At 48.0% G+C, this 21,272-nt stretch overlaps 1 protein-coding gene across 9 annotated transcripts; it reads left to right on the forward strand.

Moving 5' to 3' along the window:
- Nucleotides 1-1,047: 1,047 nt before the first annotated feature.
- On the forward strand, nt 1,048-20,192 carry LOC102971715 (cytochrome P450 4F3). 9 transcript variants are annotated; one of them, XM_007088323.3, is made up of 13 exons: nt 1,048-1,186; nt 1,550-1,742; nt 3,676-3,820; nt 6,640-6,693; nt 6,787-6,914; nt 8,775-8,896; nt 9,612-9,882; nt 11,027-11,093; nt 11,283-11,412; nt 18,907-19,040; nt 19,137-19,201; nt 19,387-19,469; nt 19,861-20,192. In XM_007088323.3, the coding sequence occupies exons 2-13, from the start codon at nt 1,551-1,553 to the stop codon at nt 20,036-20,038; spliced, it is 1,569 nt and encodes a 522-aa protein (XP_007088385.2). In that variant the 5' UTR covers nt 1,048-1,186; nt 1,550; the 3' UTR covers nt 20,039-20,192. The 9 variants fall into 9 exon arrangements, with proteins under 9 accessions (XP_007088385.2, XP_042834392.1, XP_042834394.1 ...); XM_042978458.1 differs by lacking the exon at nt 3,676-3,820 and adding an exon at nt 5,428-5,572 and having other exon boundaries at nt 1,052-1,186; XM_042978457.1 differs by lacking the exons at nt 1,048-1,186; nt 1,550-1,742; nt 3,676-3,820 and adding exons at nt 1,816-2,449; nt 5,428-5,572.
- The last annotated feature ends 1,080 nt before the right edge of the window (nt 20,193-21,272 follow it).

A 21,272-nucleotide genomic window follows, 5' to 3' on the forward strand; every position in this document is an offset into this window, starting at 1 on the left:
CTAGCACTTAGTAGGCATGCCTTATAGAGGGTCCCCAGCACATGTAGGCATGCTTTCGGTCAACACCTGGCATACGGTTGACAGGATTTGTGTCAAACAGAAGGGGCGCACAGTGGGTGTACTTTATACGACGTACCTGGCTCGAGGTAGGCACACTTCATGTAGAGTTCCCAACACACTGTAGGCACACTTTTTGCGGTACCCAGCACATAGTAGACACACTTTACAGACAGTCTTCTGCAAACAGTAGGTTTACTTTATGTGGAACGCTGGCACAGAGCAGCACACACACTAGTCACGAGCTCTTTCTTGGCAACTTATCTTTTTAGGGGTCCCTGATCTTTCCTACCTTCCTGTGGAACCGTCTTCTGTCCCCCTCTCAGGCCCTCATCTGACATCCCATTTCCCAGATGGCAAGACTGAGCCCAGAGAGGGCCGGCACAGCCTAAGGTCACAGCCAGGAGGGGGCTGAACTGCGTGCAGGGTCTCCCAGCTCTGTCTGGGCCCCCCTCCCTCTCCTGGCCTCCTGCAGCCTCACCCCCTCACCTCCAGGTGCCTTCTTCCCACTGGGCCCTTTACCCCCTGAGTCTGATGCAAGTAACCCCCAGCCAGAAGGGCTTTTTGTTCCTGCCCCCTGCGGTCTTGTGTCAGCCCAGGCCCTAGGCTGCTTGGAGGCAGGACTTGAACTCCTGCCAGGCTGTGCAGCCCGGAGGCCCGAGGCTTCCTGATTCTGCCCTGGGAAATGGTGCATGCCTCTGACCTGCCTCGTACGTGGAGAGGAGCCCCAGAGATGTTTTGGGACTAGGCTTGGCTGGACCCTGCCCCCATGGCACCTGAACTGTCATGTTCAAGCTTTTCCCTGCTGTGCCCTGCTGGCCTTGAAAGGGCAGGGGTGGCTGTTAGCTTGGGGGCCAGGAGTCACCTTTGCCCAACCATCAACGGATCCCCCACCCCCACGTGGGGGATGCTGAGTTCTGAGAACCCATTCTCTCTTTATAACACGGAAGTCCCCCTCCCCCACCTACTAGTTGGGCCACTGCCAGGTGGGGAGGAGGTAAGCAGGCAGGCAGGGACTGGCTGGTTTAGCCTGGTCACTGCCAGTGTCCCCTAGGTCAGGCTCCAGGGACAAAGACTTTCCAAGAGGAGGGGAGAGGAGGCTGTGTGGATAAGCTGCTGTGGTCTGAAGGTACCTGGCTGGGGGTTGATCCTGGGTAGCAAAGGATGCTGCCCAAGGGTGGGGTGGCTCCAGAGAGCCGCTGGGAGCAGAGTGGCTACTGGTGGGTGGTTAACTATCTCTCTGTGTCTCTGTCTTTCTTTTTCTCCCTCTCACTCACTCTGCCTCTCCCTCTGGAATTCTCTAGGTCCTCCTCCTCTCTCTGAATCACCGTTTGCCCAGTGCTGAGCACTCACCATGCCTACCCCTCTCAGTCCCTGACCCTTCCATCCCGGTGTGGGGGAGGGGCTCTCCCTCTGCTCCTGAAGAGTCCAGAGAGCTCACCCTTGGGCCCATTTCCTCGGCCTCAGGAAAATCTGTCCCCTCTGCCTCCAGGATGCTGAGCCTGTCCTGGCTGGGACTCGGGCAGGTGGCAGCCTCCCCATGGCTGCTCCTGCTGCTGGTGGGGGTTTCCTGGCTCTTGGCTCGCGTCCTGGCCTGGAGCTACAGCTTCTATGACACGTGCTGCCGCCTCCGGTGTTTCCCGCAGCCCCCGAAGCGGAACTGGTTTTGGGGTCACCTCGGACTGGTGAGTGTGGGTGGCAGGATGGGCCTGGGGCAGCGGGGTGGATGCACTTTCCCAGGGGTGGGGAACGGGGACCTGGGGTGGGGCTGGGGTCTGGGACAGCAGAGAATGAGGAAGGCTAGGGAGCCGTTCTTTAATCACTCGTTCATCCCAGGCCATTTCCACATCTTCATCTTCGCACCCCTAGCCTGTTTGGGATCCATTTCCTGCCTCTCTTCCCCACATTAATGTCCCTCTGAAGGGCTCCCAGGGCGGGCTGCACAGAGCAGGGTCCATTGGCATTCCCAGTGTCCGTGGCTACCCCAGGGACCTTCTCAGGGGCACTGTCCAGGGTCCGCTCCCTACCTGGCCCATTCCCTTGTGTCTGCTCACTTACCTACAGGAATTACCTATGACCTCCCCACCTCGACTCACAGGGGTCTAGCTCTCCACCCACACCCCTCCCCAGGAAAGCTTCCTCTCAGTCTACACTTCCCTGCTGAGATGTCCCAATGGGCCCTTTGCCCAACCTGAATAAAGTTAACCACTCACTTCCCCTTACAGAAGCTTTCTTTGACTCCCCACCTGCAGGGACCTTTGACCTGGGTCTGCTCATACTTAAAGAATTAATTGTCCAGTTCCTTATTTTCCACCTCTTTACCTGGATAGTTGCTCTGGGGATCAGATACTACATTGTCCAGCCCAGGAGCTGGCATACAGTAGGCACTCAGGTAAGTGTTTGATGACATAGGTGGTGAGCTTGCCATTACCTGCCATGTTCAAGGTCAAAGGGATGAGCGGCTAACCCTTCTCATCCCCAGACAGGCTGAGGGAGGAGCACAGCTCTCCTTAACTGCCCAGCATGAGGACCACAGCTGGGGGAAGGACTTCCTGCTATTTTACTGCTCATTATGGCCAAGTTTGGAATGAGGGCATTCCAAGCTCATTGTGAAGTTTGCCTGAGATGCTGGGTCTGGGAATGTTCTTAACAAACCCTGGGGGCAGCAGGAATGTTATAAAGTTACTGTTTCCACTCCCTGCTCCAGGGCTTGGCCATGGAGGCTGGTCTTGGTCACTCTTCTCTCCTCCAGTCCCTCTTGCTGTGTGACCTCAGCTGAGTCACTCTCCCTCTCTGGGCCAATCTCCTCAAATGCCTCAGGGTTCTTAGGGAGCAGGGAACAGTCACTAAAGTGAAAATGACTTGTATTCACCTGTCTGGAGCACCTGGAAGTATTTGTCAGGCCGGGATGGGGCTTCCCGTGGGACTGGAGAGGATGCCTCACTGGGAGGCAAGCCCCCCTCCTTCTCCTTTTGGGGGACGCGGCCTGGGTTTCTTCATTTGTAAAAGGCACGGCTGATGGGGGAGTCCATAGGTTCAGGGGATAGGTTCATAGATAGTCCATAGGTTCATAGGTAGAGGTAGATAGATAGAAAGACAGACAGATGGGATGCACCATGCAAGCTGGCGCGCAGAAGAGGACGTAGGTGGGAGCTGCCCTCCTGACTGATGGGCAGAGCTCACACCTGTGTCCTGGGGTCTGTCAGAGCTGGAAGGTCTGCACACCTTCACCATCTGGGGAACGGGGTGGCTGTGTGGACTGGCCAGGACATGACAGGACATGGGAAGGAGCCCCAGTACAAAACGTGAGGCCACCCTGCTGTTCCCGTGGGCACCTCCCTGAGATTGGAATGACTCCCAGGAGAAGAAAGATCTGACTTCTCAAGCCAAGGTTGGCCTCTCTGGGGGCAGGGAGCATGTCTTCTCCCTGTGTCCTGGGAGGGACCCTTGGGACATGGAGAGTCTTCCGGGATCCCTCTGCCCCCAAGGGAAGAAGCAGGAAGAAACAGAGATCTTCTCCATCTATGCGGAGTCTGGACACACTGACCACTGCAGAGGTTGCAGGGGAACTTGCCGTGGCTCCTTCTGTGGAGGTGATGGCCCCTGTTTTGCTTGTAGGTCCACCCCACAGAGCAGGGCTTGAGGGTCTTAACTCAGCTGGTGGCCACCTACTCGAAGGGGTTTGTGACGTGGCTGGGCCCCACCATACCCCTTATCACTTTGTGCCACCCTGACATGATCCGGACTATCACCAATGCCTCAGGTACTCATGCAGAGCTTGTGGTGATGGGCTGTGACACAACCCATGGCTGTCACCCCCTCTTTCTCGAAGCTTCACGCAACACCAGCAGGTCACTGGCCTCACTTCCCCCTTCTCTCTCAGCCATCTTCCTCTTCCCTTCTTGTGTTTGTCAATCCCCATCTCACTGTCTCCTTCTTCCACTTCTGTCTAATCCCCCACCCCAACCCTGGTGTCCTGGGCACCACTGGGACCCCAAGAGCCCTCAATCCAAGGCTCAGTCCTGGAGGAACCCTCAATCTTGAGGAGATGGGTTGACAGAGAGGTCCTTGACCTGGTGAGGTAAGGAATTGGCCAGAGGGACATGGCTGTGTCATCCCAGAGATGAATCAAGGCCTCTGCTGGGGCAGGCTGGAAGACTTCCTAGAGGAGGAATTATTGGAACTGGGTATGGAATGACAAGCAGAAATTTTTTTAAAGCAGAGGGCAGAGTGGTGCGATGGACATCGATAGCATCTGAGGTCCCCTGCCAGGCCTGGCCTCAGTCCCACCCATCTCCATCCCCAGAGCAACAAGTGTTGGCAGAATACCTGCGCTGCTTTTTCTGTGACACCCACCTCTGGTGGGTTGGTTCCTTCCACCCTATTCTACAATCTTGTCTGCTCCAAGTTCATTGCTCTTCTGCTTGAGGGCCCAGGAGTCTCCTTGATGGGACTCTACCCCAGCCTAGCTCCCTTCACTTGCTTCTGTTTCTTGTACTTCCAGACAGGCCAGGCTGAGCAGGGGAATAAGCAGCATCCAACAGAAACCTTAGCTTTAACGCCCAAATTCTGGGTGACTCTGGGAAGGCACCCAGCTCTCTCTGGCTGCCAAGGTGTTTTTCAGTTGTGAGTGGTGAAAACTCAACCCTATGTGGTCTAATCAAAGAAAGGAAATCTATTTACAGTGAAGTCCAGGGAGTATTGTCTTCAGGCATGGCTGGATCCAGGTCTCAAATAACATCATCAATAATCTGTCTTCATTGTTTCGGTTCTGTTTTCCTCTGTGATGGCTTCACTTTCATTCTGGTAAAGAAACTCAACCCCCATGGGAAAGCGAGCTTATTCCCAACAGTTCCAGGGGAAAAGTTGCAAAACTCCCTTTAATTTTCTTGGACTGCATCCCAGGGTCAGTTTCTCATTTAATCACTGTGGCTCTGATTACCCAGTCTTGGCAAGTGTAGGTTCTCAGAGCTATTGTTTTGGGGCTCAAAGCAGTTTGATGGCTAAGAAGTCAGGTCCTGGAATTCTGATGGACTTGGGCTCAGATCTCAGGCAGGTCACTTACCATCTGGGAGACTGGGGGCAAATGACTTCATCATTCAGAGCCTCAGTTTTCTTATATGAAAAATGAGGAGAGAGGAGAAGCCAGGTGAATGTGGTGTTTGGGATCCAAATGGGGGAAAGACCCTTTTTGTTCCTGTAACCAAAGAGCCCCAGTTGTTTTACCAAGGGTCTGGGGAAGGATTCCGGGAGGAGACTGAGCTGCTGGAAAGGATGCACAGGGCTCAGGTCTGGGTCTTTGCTCTGCAGGGTGCTTCCATCTGGCCATCTAGAAAGACTGTGAATGGGGTCCTTTTTGTTTCTCTTCAGATTCAGAGCTCAGAGGAAGGTCTTCTGTACACACAAAACCTGGCAAGCACCTATGGGGATGTGTGCTGCTGGTGGGTGGGTCCCTGGCATGCAGTCATCCGAATCTTCCACCCCACCTGCATCAAGCCTGTGCTCTTTGCTCCAGGTAGACACCCCACGGCCATGGCTTGCTCACTGCTGAAGTCTCTGTGCTGCCGACAGCGTGGTGGGTGACCCAGATGCAGTTGTGGGGACGCCACTGCCTCTGTCTTGCCTGGACCCCACATGCCAGATCTCTGGTCACGTCTGCTCACACCTAGGGTGTGATTGTGCGATGTCTGCTGTATGGCCAGGTCTGGTCACGTTTATGTTTCCACCTGTGTTCTGGTTACTGCCAATATACTTTATACCTGGTTATACCTGGCATATGGTACATGGTAACCATGAAGATGGCCTTAGTCATGTCTGGGGCTCACCTGTGGTCAAGGATATTCAAGGCATGTGGGGAGTCTGTCTGTTTTTGTCTAGGATGCTATTTGAGATTGCCTGGTTCTCCTGTGGGTTGTGTCTGGACCATGTTTGGAGTTTGTCTGAGGTCTGGAACCTCGAGTCCTTCTGAGAAATGCTGAGGCCTTATGTGAGCCTTGTCCAGGGCAGGTCTTAGGATATGGCTGGGTCATACCTGGTCTATGCCTGGGACATTAGTGGGATCGTATTTAAGTCCTGCCTGGGACTATCTGTGAGACAGACTGAGGTCGTGTCAGATTGTCTCTGGGTCCATGTCAGAGGATGCTGCATCAGGTCAGTGTGTGTTATACATGTTGTTTCATGCCAGGGCATGTTAACGTGTGTTGGGGCCATGTCAGGAGATGTCAGAGAGTTCTGGGACAGATGCGATGTCCTAGGTCCCTGTAAAGGCATTTTGTGGAGTGCTGATTTGTGCTCAGGTGTTTCGAACATGTTGGACTGGCACAACATGTGTTGTGCCACATTTTAGAGAGCATCTAAGTACATAGGGGTGGGTCCATGGGCTCTGCCTTTGCTCTGCTCTGTGCTGCAGCCTGGTATGGTGCCCCCTCACCTCCCCACTCTGTTTCCTCCGCTCTTGTCCCCATTCCTGCTAAGCTGGTCTTGGAGGGAGTATGAATTCCCCTGGCTGGGCCCTGTATTCCCCCAACCCAAACCCCTCCCCTCCCCCTCCCCATGACCCCTGATGGTCCTCATTCGTGTCAGCTGCCATTGCACCCAAGGATACGGTCTTCTACAGCTTCTTGAAGCCCTGGCTGGGTGAGTAACTGTGGGTGAAGGGGACTGGGGACAACCTTGGGGACCCAGGGGGAGGCAGTGCCTTTGCCCACTTCTTGCGGCTGCCTCTACTAGGGGATGGGCTCTTGCTGAGTGCTGGTGACAAATGGAGCAGCCATCGCCGCATGCTGACACCCGCCTTCCACTTCAACATCCTGAAGCACTATGTGAAGATTTTCAATGACAGTGTAAATGTCATGCATGTGAGTCTTTTGAACCCAGGGTCCCAGCTGAAGTCTTGGGGGCGATGGAGGCTCTGAGATATCTTGTCTGGAATTCTGGCTCTCCTAGACAGCTTTGGGGCCATTGCTCTTCCTCTCTGAGCCTCAATTTTCTCAGCTATATAATGGGAATAATGGTCCCCACTTTGCAGGGTAGTCAAGATAATGTAATGTATTCATGTCCCTGGCACATAGCAGGTGCTCAGAAGGTGTTAATTTCAATGTTTCCCTTACAAAGAAGCCTTCGAACCTGAGACCCACTTGGTTATCCATGAAGGTTGCATAGTAGTTATGCTGAATTAACGAACCACTTCCAAACTCATTGGTCTGAAACAATAAGGGTTTATTATTGCTAACCTGTCTGTGAGTCAGTTGGTCTTCTGGACATGGATGGGATCACATGTGCTTGTGATCAGCTCTGGGTCAGGTATGTACTTTGCAGATCTGGGCTCAGCCCTCTTACATGTTCGAGGAGTGGCTGGCTGCAGGCTGATCTAGGGTGGTCTCAGCTTGGACAACTGAACTTTCTTTAATGTGATTCTCTCCCTCCAGAAAGCATCTCAGGCTTGTTCCCATGGCTGAGGCAGGGTTCCAGGAGACTGAGAGGAGGCTTCAATGCCTCTTGAGATCTAGGTTTAAGATGATCACCTTGTCATTTTTGCTATGGTCGACTGGCCAAAGCAAGTCAAAAGGCCATTATAGAATCAAAAGGTGGTGAAAGAGCATCCACCTTTTAATGGGAGTTGCTGAAAAATCACATTGAAAAGGTGTGGATATAAGGAAGTGAAGAATTGGAGGTGGGGGTTTTGTGAAGGGCCTGGGATTATTTTCACACTTGCAAGCTAAGGAGTGAGATTGTTATGGTTTTGTGGATTGTGCCAGAAGACACGAGACTCCTGTGTCAGAGACAAAGAACAATTTATTACTCATAGCACAGCAAGCACACGTACTTCTTGGTTTGCATTCTTTCTCTAAGTCACCAAATCCTGTGAGGATAACATAGATGGGCTTCAATGCTTATGCAGTAAGTTGCATTACAGGAGAGGCATACCAGGTTCAGGGACTCTATGACTTCTGGTAATTAAAAGCAAACCTGACATTTGTGTGGGGGAAATATTACCTTATTCCTTAAGGGTGTTTGCTGAAAATGCAACTCTGAGAAATGCCTAAGTAAAGAATATCAGAGCCTTGCCTTTTTTGGGCATACCCAGCAAAAAGGTGGAGGGGTGCTCGGGGCCCATGAATCGCCTCTTTCAACACAGGGGAATTTTTTCTTAATTTATGACAATTAAGATGATGAAAGCTAACATTTCTCAAGCACTTACTATACACCAGAATCTATGTGTACATTCCATGACATATATTGTCTAATTTGATTTTCACAACCATACGAGGTAAAGATGATTATTATTACCTCACTACAGGTGGTGAAAATAGGTTCAGAGAAGTTAGGGAGCTTGCCTGCATTCACACAGCTAGCAAGTGAGCTAATGAGTGGAGCTGGGATTCCAATGTGGTTTGTCTGACAACAGAACAAGTCATATTAACTGTTACTGAAGCTTTGACAGGTGGAGTCCAGAGGGCAGCAGTGAGTTGACCAAGGGCACACAGGGGTGTAGGAGGCAGAGTCAGGATTTGAACTCAGGTCTTCTGACTTTCAGCCATGGGGTCTTAATAGTAAGAGTTTGTACTCCCACCCAATCCTGGTCCTCCCTGGGGATGGGTGCCTGGGGTGGAGGACAAGGAGCCTGGGTCTGGTGGATCCCCTCTTGGTGGTTGGTGTTGGAGAGGGGTTCAGAGGAGGCAGGTCCCAGCCCCAGCTCTACCTTCTTCTCTGCCCAGGCCAAGTGGAAACGCCTGGTCTCAGAGGGCAGCACCCGATTGGACATGTTTGAGCACATCAGCCTCATGACCCTGGACAGTCTGCAGAAATGTGTCTTCAGTTTTGACAGCAATTGCCAGGAGTGAGTGCTTGCTCAGGACCTGGGAACATGAACTGTAGATCCAAGGGAGTAGATGGGGAGGGGAGGGATGACCAGGGCAATCAGAAGGGACTTCCTGGAGGCGACGGATCAGAGTTGGACAAAGAAGGACAAGGAAGGGAAAGAGAAAGAGTGATCCTTTCAGGTAAGCAGAAATGTTTGACAAAGACCAAGGGACTAGGATGAGTAAAGCATGTGCCACAGTAAGGAGCCACCTTGGGAATGAGATTGGAAGGGTTGGCAGGAGCTATATCTTAAGGACATTCAAAAGGCAGGCAAAAGGGTATGAACTTTGAGGTTTGAGCAGGTGAGGGTCATGGGCAAAGCTGTTCTTGGACATCTGAGTCTGGAGAAGACCAACTGATGGAAATTGGATGCAAGATTAGAGAGGGGATTGGGTCCATTGACCAAATGGGAGAAGATGAAGTCTGAGCTGTATAGAGAGAGAGGAGAGACGCAAAATGTGTCAGCTGGGTTCTGGGTTCATGGAGGCAGCTCACAGAAATGGGAATCAGGGAGAGAAGAAAGTCTGGAGAGTCACATGTCCTGGATCATCCCCACCATGTATCTGTGGGGCCATCTGTTCCTGGATACTCAGTTTTCTGATGGGCCATATCTCCCAGCTGCTGGTAGCAGGCATTTTCTCAGCCTTCAGGTGAGCTAAGTTGTTACTTTCCTTCATGCCCTCATCCTGCAGGAAGCCTAGTGAATATATTGCTGCCATCTTAGAGCTCAGTGCCCTTGTGGCAAAACGGCACCAGCAGATCTTCATGCACATGGACTTCCTGTACTACCTCACTCCAGATGGGCAACGCTTCCGCAGAGCCTGCCGCCTGGTGCACAACTTCACGGATGCTGTTATCCAGGAACGGCGCCGCACTCTCCCCGATGAGGGTGTTGATGACTTCCTCAAGGCCAAGGCTAAGGCCAAGACTTTGGACTTCATTGATGTGCTCCTGCTGACCAAGGTGGGTTTCTCTGGGATCTGGATTCAAGAGGTAGAACGGACCTTGATTTCAGATTTCAAATTGAAGACTTAGACTTGATCCAGAGGGCACTGGGGAGTCATGGGTGGTGTTTGAGGAAAGGAGGGATGGATTAGGGATATGTTTTAGAGATGACTTTATGGAATGTAACCTGCAGGGGACTGCTAAGTCTGCAACTGTGAAGGGCCTGAGATTTTACTCTACTTAATAAGGTAGTCGTGCATGTGTGTGTGTGTGTGTGTGTGTGTGTATGCGTGTGTGTGTGTGTGTGCGTGCGTGTGTATTTATTTATTTGTATATTAGAATCCAGAGAAGCCCATTTGTTACTCACAGAAATGAAATAAGGGTGGCCATAGTAGAATTGTAGCCATGGTTCCTCATTCTAAAATTCTTCTGAGAACTACATGATGCTTTTATCTGTACATGCAACCAACCATGCTTCCATCATAGGAGAGGTACCTCTACATTATGAATCTTGGAACTTATATAGGACTGCTGATACATCTGCCCCTTCTTCTTCTTCTCCTCCTCCTCTGCCTATGTTTTGTCCTCCTCCCCTCCCCTTCCCCCTCCTCCTCCCTTCCCCCTACTCCTTTTCTTTCTCCTTCTTTCTCTTTCTTCTCCTTCTCTTTCTCCTTCTGTGTGTGTGAGAAAGAGAGAGAGAAGTAGAGAAAAGTGTTTTGGAGTATAAACCAATTGTCTTCACCGAGAAGGCAAAGTCTACAGGTTCTGTTGGCTTATCACCAGGGGAGATAAGGAATCTCTGGATTTACTATCCTAGAATGAGAGCAAATGGCTCCGGAGCAATGCTCATTTCCAACTTCCAAGGGAAGTTGTCATTCAGTCTCCTGTAATCCAGGTGGCCGATAACTTCTTTCCAGTAAGTCCTCATCATGTAGAAACATGAAGATATTCATGGATCACTGATCCCTCTCACCAGGGACAAAACAGGAGGCAAAGAGGCCACGGAGGAGAAGGCCTGTGGGGTGGGGCCTCTGGTAATAGTTTCTGGATGGATAATGGAGCTTCAGAGATTGTCTCAAGTTAGGCTTATGAGCTCTCAGAGTGGATATGATTTGCTGTGTGTGTGGGTGGGTGGGGTGGAGTGGTCTTATACTCTCTCCAGGACAAAGATGGAAAACAATTGTCAGATGAGGATATCCGAGCTGAAGCTGACACCTTCATGTTTGGGGGTAAGCATCCCAGTGTGGGACTGCAGGGGGTAGGAGTCTGTCCAATCCCAGGGACTTGGCAGGTGGGCCCTGGACCACCCCATCCCACCCCATCTTCCCCATCCTCCCTGAGGGCCCTAACGAAGGGCGCTGTCCGCCCTCTGGTGCTGAACAAGCCCACAGACCCAAGCCTGTCTGGCTGCCTCTCAGGCCATGACACCACGGCCAGTGGTCTCTCCTGGGTCCTGTACAACCTTGCGAAGCACCCCGAGTATCAGGAGCGCTGTCGGCAGGAGGTGCAAGAGCTCCTGAGGGACCGTGAGCCTAAAGAGATTGAATGGTGAGTGCAGGTCCTCGTGTCCTGTTCTGGAACCCTTCTCATTGGCTCTGCTCCCCTGCTGGGGAAGGGGAAAGAACTGTTTGTTGATTGTGTCATTATTGCTTAGAGAGACTAGGAGCAGAACCCAGAGGCAAGGGTATGGTACCCAGCCTGGAGAGCAGGGGAAAGTGACAGAAAGATCTGGGCTGCTAAGAGAATTATTGACAATTATGAAGGCAGATGATACCACTTAGCACATATTCTGTAAGTGAACTTCCACTCCACTCCCTTACTTTTCTCTCCTAAATCACACTCTCTCTGCCCCCCCCCCAATATCTTCACTCCCTGAGTGTTTGCTTGTCTCTTGCCTCCTAATTCCTTCAATACCGTTCAGTCCAGGATTCATGGGGGACACCTAGGGATTGAAATCATTCAATTCTTGTCCAGGAACACCTTCATTCATCCTGTCCCCATTCAGAGAACACTGCCGCGCTGCCTTTCTGCCCCCAGTTGTGTGCCATCTCCAATTCTACCAGCCCATTCTGTGTCCTGGAGCTCCAGCCTGGTGGGGGAATAGACTCAGGTCAGGACACCCTGGGTCCACCCCCTGGTCAGGGCTAGGATGGAAAGTAAGAGAGGCAAGGATAAGAGTAGAGAGAGTGCCTCAGCTGAGACCCTGAGTGATGATCAGTAGGTGTTTGGGTACAGTTGGGGTGCAGTTAATTCAAGAGGACAGGGTGGACAGAAGGGAAGAGGAGGGGAGGAATGGAAGAGGGAGAGGGAGAAAAGAGAGGGAAGGAGGGAGACAGGGAGAGAGAGAGAGAGAGAGAGAGAGAGAGAGAGAGAGAAACTTAAGTAGGCTCCATGCTTACTGGAGAGCCCGACATAGGACTCCATCACTTGAACCTTGGGTACAGTTGGGGTGCAGTTAATTCAAGAGGACAGGGTGGACAAAAGGGAAGAGGAGGGGAGGAATGGAAGAGGGAGAGGGATAAGAGAGAGGGAAGGAGGGAGACAGGGAGAGGGAGAGAGAGAGAGAGAGAGAGAGAGAGAGAGAGAGAGAGAGACTGACTTAAGTAAGCTCCATGCTTACTGGAGAGCCCGACATAGGACTCCATCACTTGAACCTTGAGATCATGACCTGAGATGAAATCTGACACTCAACAAACTGAATCACCCAGGCACCCCCCAGGAAGATCTTTCTAGGGCTAGTGTGGGAAACATACTGGAGAGGACAAGCTGTTGCATGGGGACCAGGAAAAGGATTCTGAGGCCTGGGACAGGCCAGGGTCTGGGGGATGTTGAAGAGGCATTGGACTGGACAGGCATTTTTTACATAATATTTTCCATTCCAAGCCTTTGCTCAGCACAGCAGTCCTGTGAGGTAGGGAAATATTTTTAAGCTTTTTCAACAAGACTTCAAACAAAATTATACACTTGGTAAAAAAAAAAAAAAGACTATATAAAACAGAGTTTAGAGTAGAAATGAACTTTTAAAAAAATCCTTGCCCTAGGAGGAACACTTGTCAGTGATTTTCTGTGTATCCTTCCAGAAGACATCTATCTTTATACCCACATTTATATGAAAACTATCTCCTCTCCCCTTCCAAGTGGGAATTAAGGTCTACACATTAACAACCTATCCTTGAGATCTCTTCCTTTTCCCAGAATATGAGTTTTTGAAAAATAGTTTTGAATTACAAAAGCAATGATGAGAACAAGTTCTTGTTCTGAGACGTTACAAAGGAGACTATGGTTATCATTAACATCCTCCCCTGCCAACTTAATCCCCTTTCTGTCTCCTGAGGGGTTTTTAAACTTTTAGACTCATTGATTTGCTATGTCTCTTTCCATAATTATCTATCTATCTATCTATCTATCTATTATCTATCAATAACTATCTATCATCTATCTATGTATCATCCATCTATCTATCATCTATATCATCTATCATCTATCTATCTATCATCTATCATCCATTATCTATCAATCTATCTATCATCTATCTAGCTATAATCTATTATCTATCATTATCTATCATCTATTATCCATCATCTATCTATCACCTATATCACCTATCTATCACCTATCTATCATCTATCATCTATATAATCTTTTTGTCCATTAACACATTTTGCATTTCCATATACATACTGTTTGTAACTTGTTCCATTCACTCAAAAGTGTATCTTATAGCTCCTTCTCTCTGTGTGCTGCAAAGCTTTCAGTGGTTTACTTGGTTCACCCCTTTGTTAAGGACACTTATGTTAGTATTCTCAATTAGAGTAGACATTGCTGAATTGCTTTCCAGAGTCTCTGTTCTGATTTTCCTTTCATCCTACAGTGTGTGATAGGACTTGTGAACCCTATTCCCCGCATTCATCCATTCATTCATGCAGTGATAGAGATGGAAAGTGCAAGCAGAGGAGGGGCAAAGAAAGAATCCCAAGCAGAGCCCAATGCAGAGCCAATGCCCATTGCCCATGCAGAGCCCATGTGGGACTTTGACCCATGAATTGTGAGATCATGCCCTGGGCTGAGACCAAGAGTTGGAGGCTTAACTGACTGAGCCACTTAGGTGTCCCCCATATTCCTCCTTTAAAAATTAAAAACAATTTTTTATTTGTGAGAGAGAGAGCATGCAAGCAGGAAAGAGGAGTAAGGAAGAGGGTGAGAAAGAGAATCTCAAGCAGGCTCCATGCTCAGCACAGAGCCCAATGCTTGATCCCACAAGCCTAGGATCATGACCTGAGCTGAAATCAAGAGTTGGACGCTCAACCAACTGAACCACCCAGGTGCCCCCTACTTCCTCCTGTTTTGATTGCTGTGTGATATTCTAACATATGGCTGTACTGTAATTTCTCTTAACATCTCCCATTGATGGATATTTGGATTGTTTCTACTTTTTTACTAAAACAAACAATAAGTCAGAATCTGTGAACACTGGGCCACGCTTACACATGTAAAGGTCTCTCCACTGCAAATTTCCAGAAGGACAATTGCTGAGTCAAAGACAGTTTCAGTTTTTGTCATTTTAATAGCTATTTCAGATCTGTTCCTATCAGCTGAATTTGATGTTACCACCTTTTCCCATACCTATAGAATTATTGTATTGAATTTTAAATCTTTGCCAATTTTTCATATTTCCTCTTTTAATGAATATTTATTTAAATAAGGGGTTGAACATCTTTTGCACATTTTGGGGGCTACTCCCAACATTTTAAATACTGAGGTATCATTTATATACATCATATTAGTTTCAGGTGTACAAAAAGTGAGTTGGTATTTGTATATATTACAAAATGATCACCACAATTAGTTTGCTGACATTTTTCACCATACATAATTATAGAATTTTTTTTCTTGTGATGAGAACTTTTAAGATCTACTCTCTTAGCGACTTCCAAATATGCAATACAGCAGTATTAACCACAGTATTATTAATTATAGTCAACTATAGCCAATACAGTATTATTAACTAAAATACAGTAACTATGTAATGCTGTACATTACATCCCTATGACTTAATTATTTTATAACTGAAAGTTATCCTTCACCTATTTGCTTACGTACACCCCACCCCCACCCCTCACAACAACCAACCTATTCTCTGTATCTAGGAGACTGTTTTTGTTGTTGTTTGTTCATTTCTTCAGATTCTACACATAAGTTAGATCATACAGTGCTTGTCTTTCTCTTTCTGACTTATTTCACTTAGCACAATGCCCTTAAGATCCCTCCATGTTGTCTCAAATGGCAAGATGTCTTTTTATGGCTGAGTAATATTCCACTGCATGTATATATCACATTTTCTTTATCCATTCACCTATTGATGGACACAGTTGTTTTTCATAACCTTGGCTATCATAAATAATGTTGCAATGAACATAAGTTTACGTATATCTTTTTGAGTTAGTGTTTTCATCTTCTTTGGATGACTACCCAGAAGTGAGATTGCTGGATAGCATGATAGTTGTAGTTTTTAATTTTTTTGAGGAAACTTCGTACTATTTTCCACAGTGGCTGCATGAATTTAAAACCCCACCAACAGTGCCCAGGGTTCCTTTTTCTCCACATCCTCATCAGCATTTGTTATTTCTTGTCTTTTTGGTAATAGCCGTGCTAACAGCTGTGAGGTGTGAGGTGATTTTTCCTTGTGATTTTGACTTGGATTTCCCTGATAATTAATGATTTTGAGCATCTTTTCATGTACTTATTCATCATTTGTGTGTCTCTTTAAAAAAAATGTCTATTCAGGAGTGCCTGGGTGGCTCAGTCAGTTGAACATCTGACTCTTGATTTCAGCTCAGGTCATGATCCCAGGGTCATGGGACTGAGACCCGCACTGAGCTCTGTGCTGAGTGTGGAGCCTGCTTGAGATTCTCTCTCTCTCTCTCTCTCTCTCTCTCTCTCTCTCTCTCTCTCTCTCTCTCCCCCTTTGCCACTCTTCCACACTGTCCCCTGCCTCCCCTCTAAAAAAATAAATAAAAATAAAATGTTCATTCTGATCATTCTTCTGCATACATTGATAAGCCATTTGTATTTCTTGTTATGTGATTAGTACTCATCTTTATTTTTCTCTTTGAGTTTTTCTCTTTTTTTCATATTTACTTACAATAACTCATTTAAAGATTGCCTTTTGACTTTTGAGGGGCACTTCTAGTTAATTGTTATGGAGACAGATTTGTCCAAATTTTCTTTTACAGTCATACTGTCTAGCCTTATGTTAGGGTTTTGTGGGCTTTTCTTACCAGATGTTAGGGCTTCACTTACTTGTCTCTCCTGTTCCATGGGTCTATTTTCCTATTTTTGCAGCAATGCCACACTGTTTTTTGTTTGTTTGTGTGTTTGTTTGTTTTATCACTGCATCTTTGTAATAAGTCTTTTCTTCTTTAAAATTTTTTTAAATGTTTATTTATTTTTGAGACAGAGAGAGACAGAGCATGAATGGGGGAGGGTCAGAGAGAGGGAGACACAGAATCTGAAACAGGCTCCAGGCTCTGAGCTGCCAGCACAGAGCCCAATGCGGGGCTCAAACTCACGGACCGTGAGATCATGACCTGAGCCGAGGTCGGCCGCTTAACCGACTGAGCCACCCAGGCGCCCCTGTAATAAGTCTTAATACCTGGTAGAGTGAGTTCCTCTTCTTTAATATTTCACTAAATATTTTTTCTTTAGTGTTTATTTATTTTTGAGAGAGAGAGAGAGAGAGAGAGAGAGAGCAAGGAAGGGACAGAGAGGGAGACACAAAATCTGAAGCAGGATCCAGGCTCTAAACTGTCAGCACAGAGCCTGATGTGGGGCTCAAACTCATAAACCGTGAGATCATGACCTGAGCTGAAATTGGCCGTTTAACCGACCAAGCCACCCAGGTGCCTCTTTAATATTTCATTTTTAAAATGACCTAGCACTTCATGATCTTCTATTCTTTTGGAAACGTTTTGGAGTAAGTTTATCAAGTTCTTAAAACTACCAGGTAGATTTTCATTTGAATTGAACATATTCTATAGGTTGACTTGAATATATGATTGACTTGTGGAAAACAGATTACTTCATAATATGAATGCATACCATTCTAGAATGTGGAAGAAATACCCCATTTTTGGATACTGAAATACTCTTTAGTCTTTTAATAAAGTCCAAAATTTTTCTTAGAGATCTTATACATTTTTGGTTAAATTAACCCTAAGATATATTTTTTAATGTTTATTTTTGAGAGAGAGAGAGAGAGAGAGAGAGAGTGAGCAAGTGCATGCTCTAGTGGGGGAGGGGGAGGCAGAGGATCTGAAGTGAGCTCTGTGCTGACAGCAGAGAGCCTGATGTGGGACTTGAACTCACGAGCACTGAGATCATGACCTCAGCCAAAGATGGACACTTAAATGACTGAGCCACCCAGGCACCACAACCCTAAGATACTTTCATTGCTATGGTGAATCATATCTTTTATTGGGATTGAGAGAAATTTATAAATTCATTTGGAATATAGAGATTTCATATCTAAGTTTAATCCAGGTATTTATTTCTTCTTCTTCTTCTTCTTCTTCTTCTTCTTCTTCTTCTTCTTCCTTTATTTTTTCTAATTAGTTGTTATTTCAACATAGAAAAACAATTTTTTTTCATATGCATATACATTTTGTGCCAGTGAACATAGTAAATACTAAGTATGGAGTCTTGTATCCAAAAACATGTTTTTAATAAAAGCTTTTGGAACAACTGGGGAGCTATCCAGAAAAAAGTTAATTCAACCTGCTTCTCATGTATTGTAACATGACAACATCAGGATGGAATCAAATATTTAAAAATTTTTAATGTTTATTTATTTTTGAGAGAGAGAGAGAAAGAGAGAGCATGAGTGGGGGAGAAGCAGAGAGGAGAGGGAGACACAGAATCTGAAGCAGGCTCTAGGCTCTGAGTTGTCAGCACAGAGCCTGGTGTGGGGCTCAAACTCACAAACCATGAGATCGTGACCTGAGCCGAAGTTGGATGCTTAACCTACTGAGCCACGCAGGTGCCCCAGGATGGAATCGAATTTAAAATAAAAAATAAAAGTGCCTTAAATGCTTTAGAGAAAACTGTGGGAAATTATCTTATAGCTCCAGAATAAGGAAGCCCTTATTTTTGACAAAAGTCCCAGGAAATATACAAGAAGAGATTGCTGTGCTGTTGCCTGAAAAAGATAAAGAGCAGTGTGTATAGTATATAGTATGCTACTGTATAATTTTTTTTTAATGCAAAAAAGTAGCTCTGGAAGGATACATTAAAAAAAAAAATAACCTAGGCAAACCGTGAGGATGGGAAATGAGTGAGTTGAGTCGTAAGAATGGTGTTTTATAATTTTCCAGTTTTGAGCCAGTTAACTATATCATTAAAATTTACATCACCACACAAATTGAAGGGGATTAAAGAAAAAGAATTCACCCCCACTCCCCCTTACTGGATCTTCAAGGTTTATAAAAGATTTCTGGTGTATTCTAAGCATAGAATCACTATCTGCCAACAATGACACACTTACCCCCACATTTCAGATTGCCTTACTCTCTTTTTTTCTTGTCTAATTGCATTAGCTAGGATCTCTAATACCATGAGAAATAAAACATTGGATCTGTTTCTTTTGTTTCCTACTCATTGCCTTTTGATTTTGCTCTCTTGCAGTAAACAATATTTAATTTTTATGCAAAATCGTAAACCTTTTTATTGTTGGATTTTGGGTGTTGTGCTTTGCACAGAAAACCTTCTAAAAATACCCAGCTAAATTTCCTCTCCTATTTCTGTGACACTGCCCTTCTTTTCCAAATATCACTTTATCGAGGTGTGATGGACACATTAAAAAGCTGTACATCTTTAAGGCGCACAACTTAATGGGTTTGGAGATATTTGATCCATCTGGAATTTATTTTGTTATAGGGAGAGATGATCTCATGGGGCAGTAGAGAACGGGGGTGGGGGTGGGGGGTAAGGGTCTCTGTTTTTGCTCCCTGGATAACTGTTGCGGGGGCGGGGGGGAGGGGTCCTTAGGGACGACCTGGCCCAGTTGCCTTTCCTGACCATGTGCATCAAGGAGAGTCTGCGGTTGCACCCCCCGGTCACAGTCGTCTCCCGCTGCTGTACCCAGGACGTCGTGCTCCCAGATGGCCGGGTCATCCCCAAAGGTGCCCACAACACCAGGGGGAGGAGCCTCGTGGGCAGGAGGAGGGGCCCATCAGGCAGGGTGAAACCCTTCCTGACTGGCCCCTCCCCTCCCACAGGTGTTATCTGCCTCGTTAGTATTTTCGGGACCCACCACAATCCATCCGTGTGGCCAGACCCTGAGGTGCTGCCTCCCCCTCCCTCCCCTCCACCCACCCTCATCCTTGGCCACTTCCCTAGCGGGACCTAAGGGAGGGCTTAGGGTTCTGACCTGGCAAATCGCTCCCTCCATGAAAAGCACACCTGTGTCTCCAAAGCCGGCTGTCCTGGGAAACCCCATCCAACAGTCCCACCTCTCTCCGCCCCCAGGTATACAATCCTTTCCGCTTTGACCCAGAAAACATCAAGGAAAGGTCTTCCCTGGCTTTTATTCCCTTCTCCGCGGGGCCCAGGTGAGCGCAGCGGGCATCTGAGGTGGGGATGAGGTGCTGAGGGCAGGGGCCTGGGCCTGAGATCCCAGACGTGGCTGTGGGGGCGGGAAAGGGGGTGTTGAGGATGGTTCTCCTTCTCTCCCCTCCTCCAGAGGTTGGGGGTAAAGGCCTGGGCAGTGCGGCGTGGCTGGGTCCAAGGAGGGCTCCGCGGTGTGCTCAGAGCCCCTTCCCTCTGTCTGGGAGCTCAGGGCTGGGATCTGAGCCAAGCTCAGGGACCCCCGTATGGGGGTCCCGGGCACGGTTAGTCCCCTCCGGTATCCCTGCGGGCGGGGCTGGCGGTCCCGGGCCAGGTTCGGGGCGCGACGGGACCTGCTGGGGTCCCTGGCGAGTGAGTGCCCACTGCCGCCCGCAGGAACTGCATCGGGCAGACGTTCGCCCTGACCGAGATAAAGGTGGTCCTGGCGCTCACGCTGCTGCGCTTTCGGGTCCTGCCCGACAAGGAGGAGCCGCGCAGGAAGCCGGAGATCATCCTGCGCGCCGAGGGCGGGCTTTGGCTGCGGGTGGAGCCTCTGAGCGCCGGCCCCCAGTGACCCGCCAGCTCCCCCTGGCTTGGGATCCACCCCGACCCTATACACGCCCCCTGGCGGATTCCCAGGATAGAGCTGTGTGGTCTCCTCTGCTAGAGCGCCACTGACAGCCAGCAGGGGGCGCTCGGGACCTGCGGAACGCAGGGAGCGGTGGAGGGGTGGGAGTAGGGGTGGGGTGGGGTGGAGGGGTGGGAGTAGGGGTGGGGGTGGGGTGAAGGGTGTGTGAGCACAAGACCTTGATAGCCTTTCCAGCTGACCACAGGCACGCGCCCATGCTGATTGCGCATTCTCCCAAAATCAAATCTATGGTCACTCCAGATCTCCAATGAACAGATAGAGAAGAAAACAAAGAAAAGCATACTAAAACTCTAAATTTTCCCAATAGTCTCTAAATTCAACAACTGGTAAGGGGTCTCCAGACTGCCTGCCAGCCCTCCTTCCATATACCCCCTGCTCCTTACACACACAGCCTTCCCCACCATCATATCTCACATCAGAGTGCTACATTTGTTCCAAAGGAGGGACCTACATTGACACATCATTATTATCTTGGTGTTGTGTATTCGGTGGATTTTGACAAATGGATAATTGAAACAGGGTGCTGTCGAAAAACACCACCAGACGCCGAATAGAAGCGGGGCAAGATTTTATTCATGGCCGGGCCAAACCTGATCGCCTGATCTTAAGGAGAAAAGTGCAGACAATGGCCCCGAACAAAGGTAGCAGTGAGCTTATATGGATTTTAGCAAGTCAGAATACATCATTATTTAGTTACCAATTACAATTTACAACATTTCATGGTAGCCAATTATATTGTGACATACAGACCTTAGTTTTGGTGGGAACCTATCAATTTAAAGTTCTTTGTCCTAAGAGGGTTTAAAATGACCAATCATAGTTAGACACCTAAGATACCATGAGGCAGTGAGTTGGAGACTTTTTACATGTTGGTCTTTGCCTAGGCCAGATGTTGGTAGAAGGGATAGGGGAGCGTTTTGTAACCTAAGTTATCCATTTAGCAAGCAGGCGAAGTTACGGAAGCGAGATAGGGCGGTTAGTAATTTCCGATAATCCTAATAGGGAACTACATAAGCTTTTATCTCAATTATTCATGAAAGGTGAGTTTAAGCCGAACTTATATACAATAAGCTTTCTGATATCTTATAAGTTGACCTATTACAATAATGACATGTATCCATTATTATAGTATCATACAGAGTAGTTTACTGCCTTAAAA

Source organism: Panthera tigris, chromosome A2 (genome assembly GCF_018350195.1).
Source record: "Panthera tigris isolate Pti1 chromosome A2, P.tigris_Pti1_mat1.1, whole genome shotgun sequence".
NCBI classification, from domain to species: Eukaryota; Metazoa; Chordata; class Mammalia; order Carnivora; family Felidae; genus Panthera; species Panthera tigris.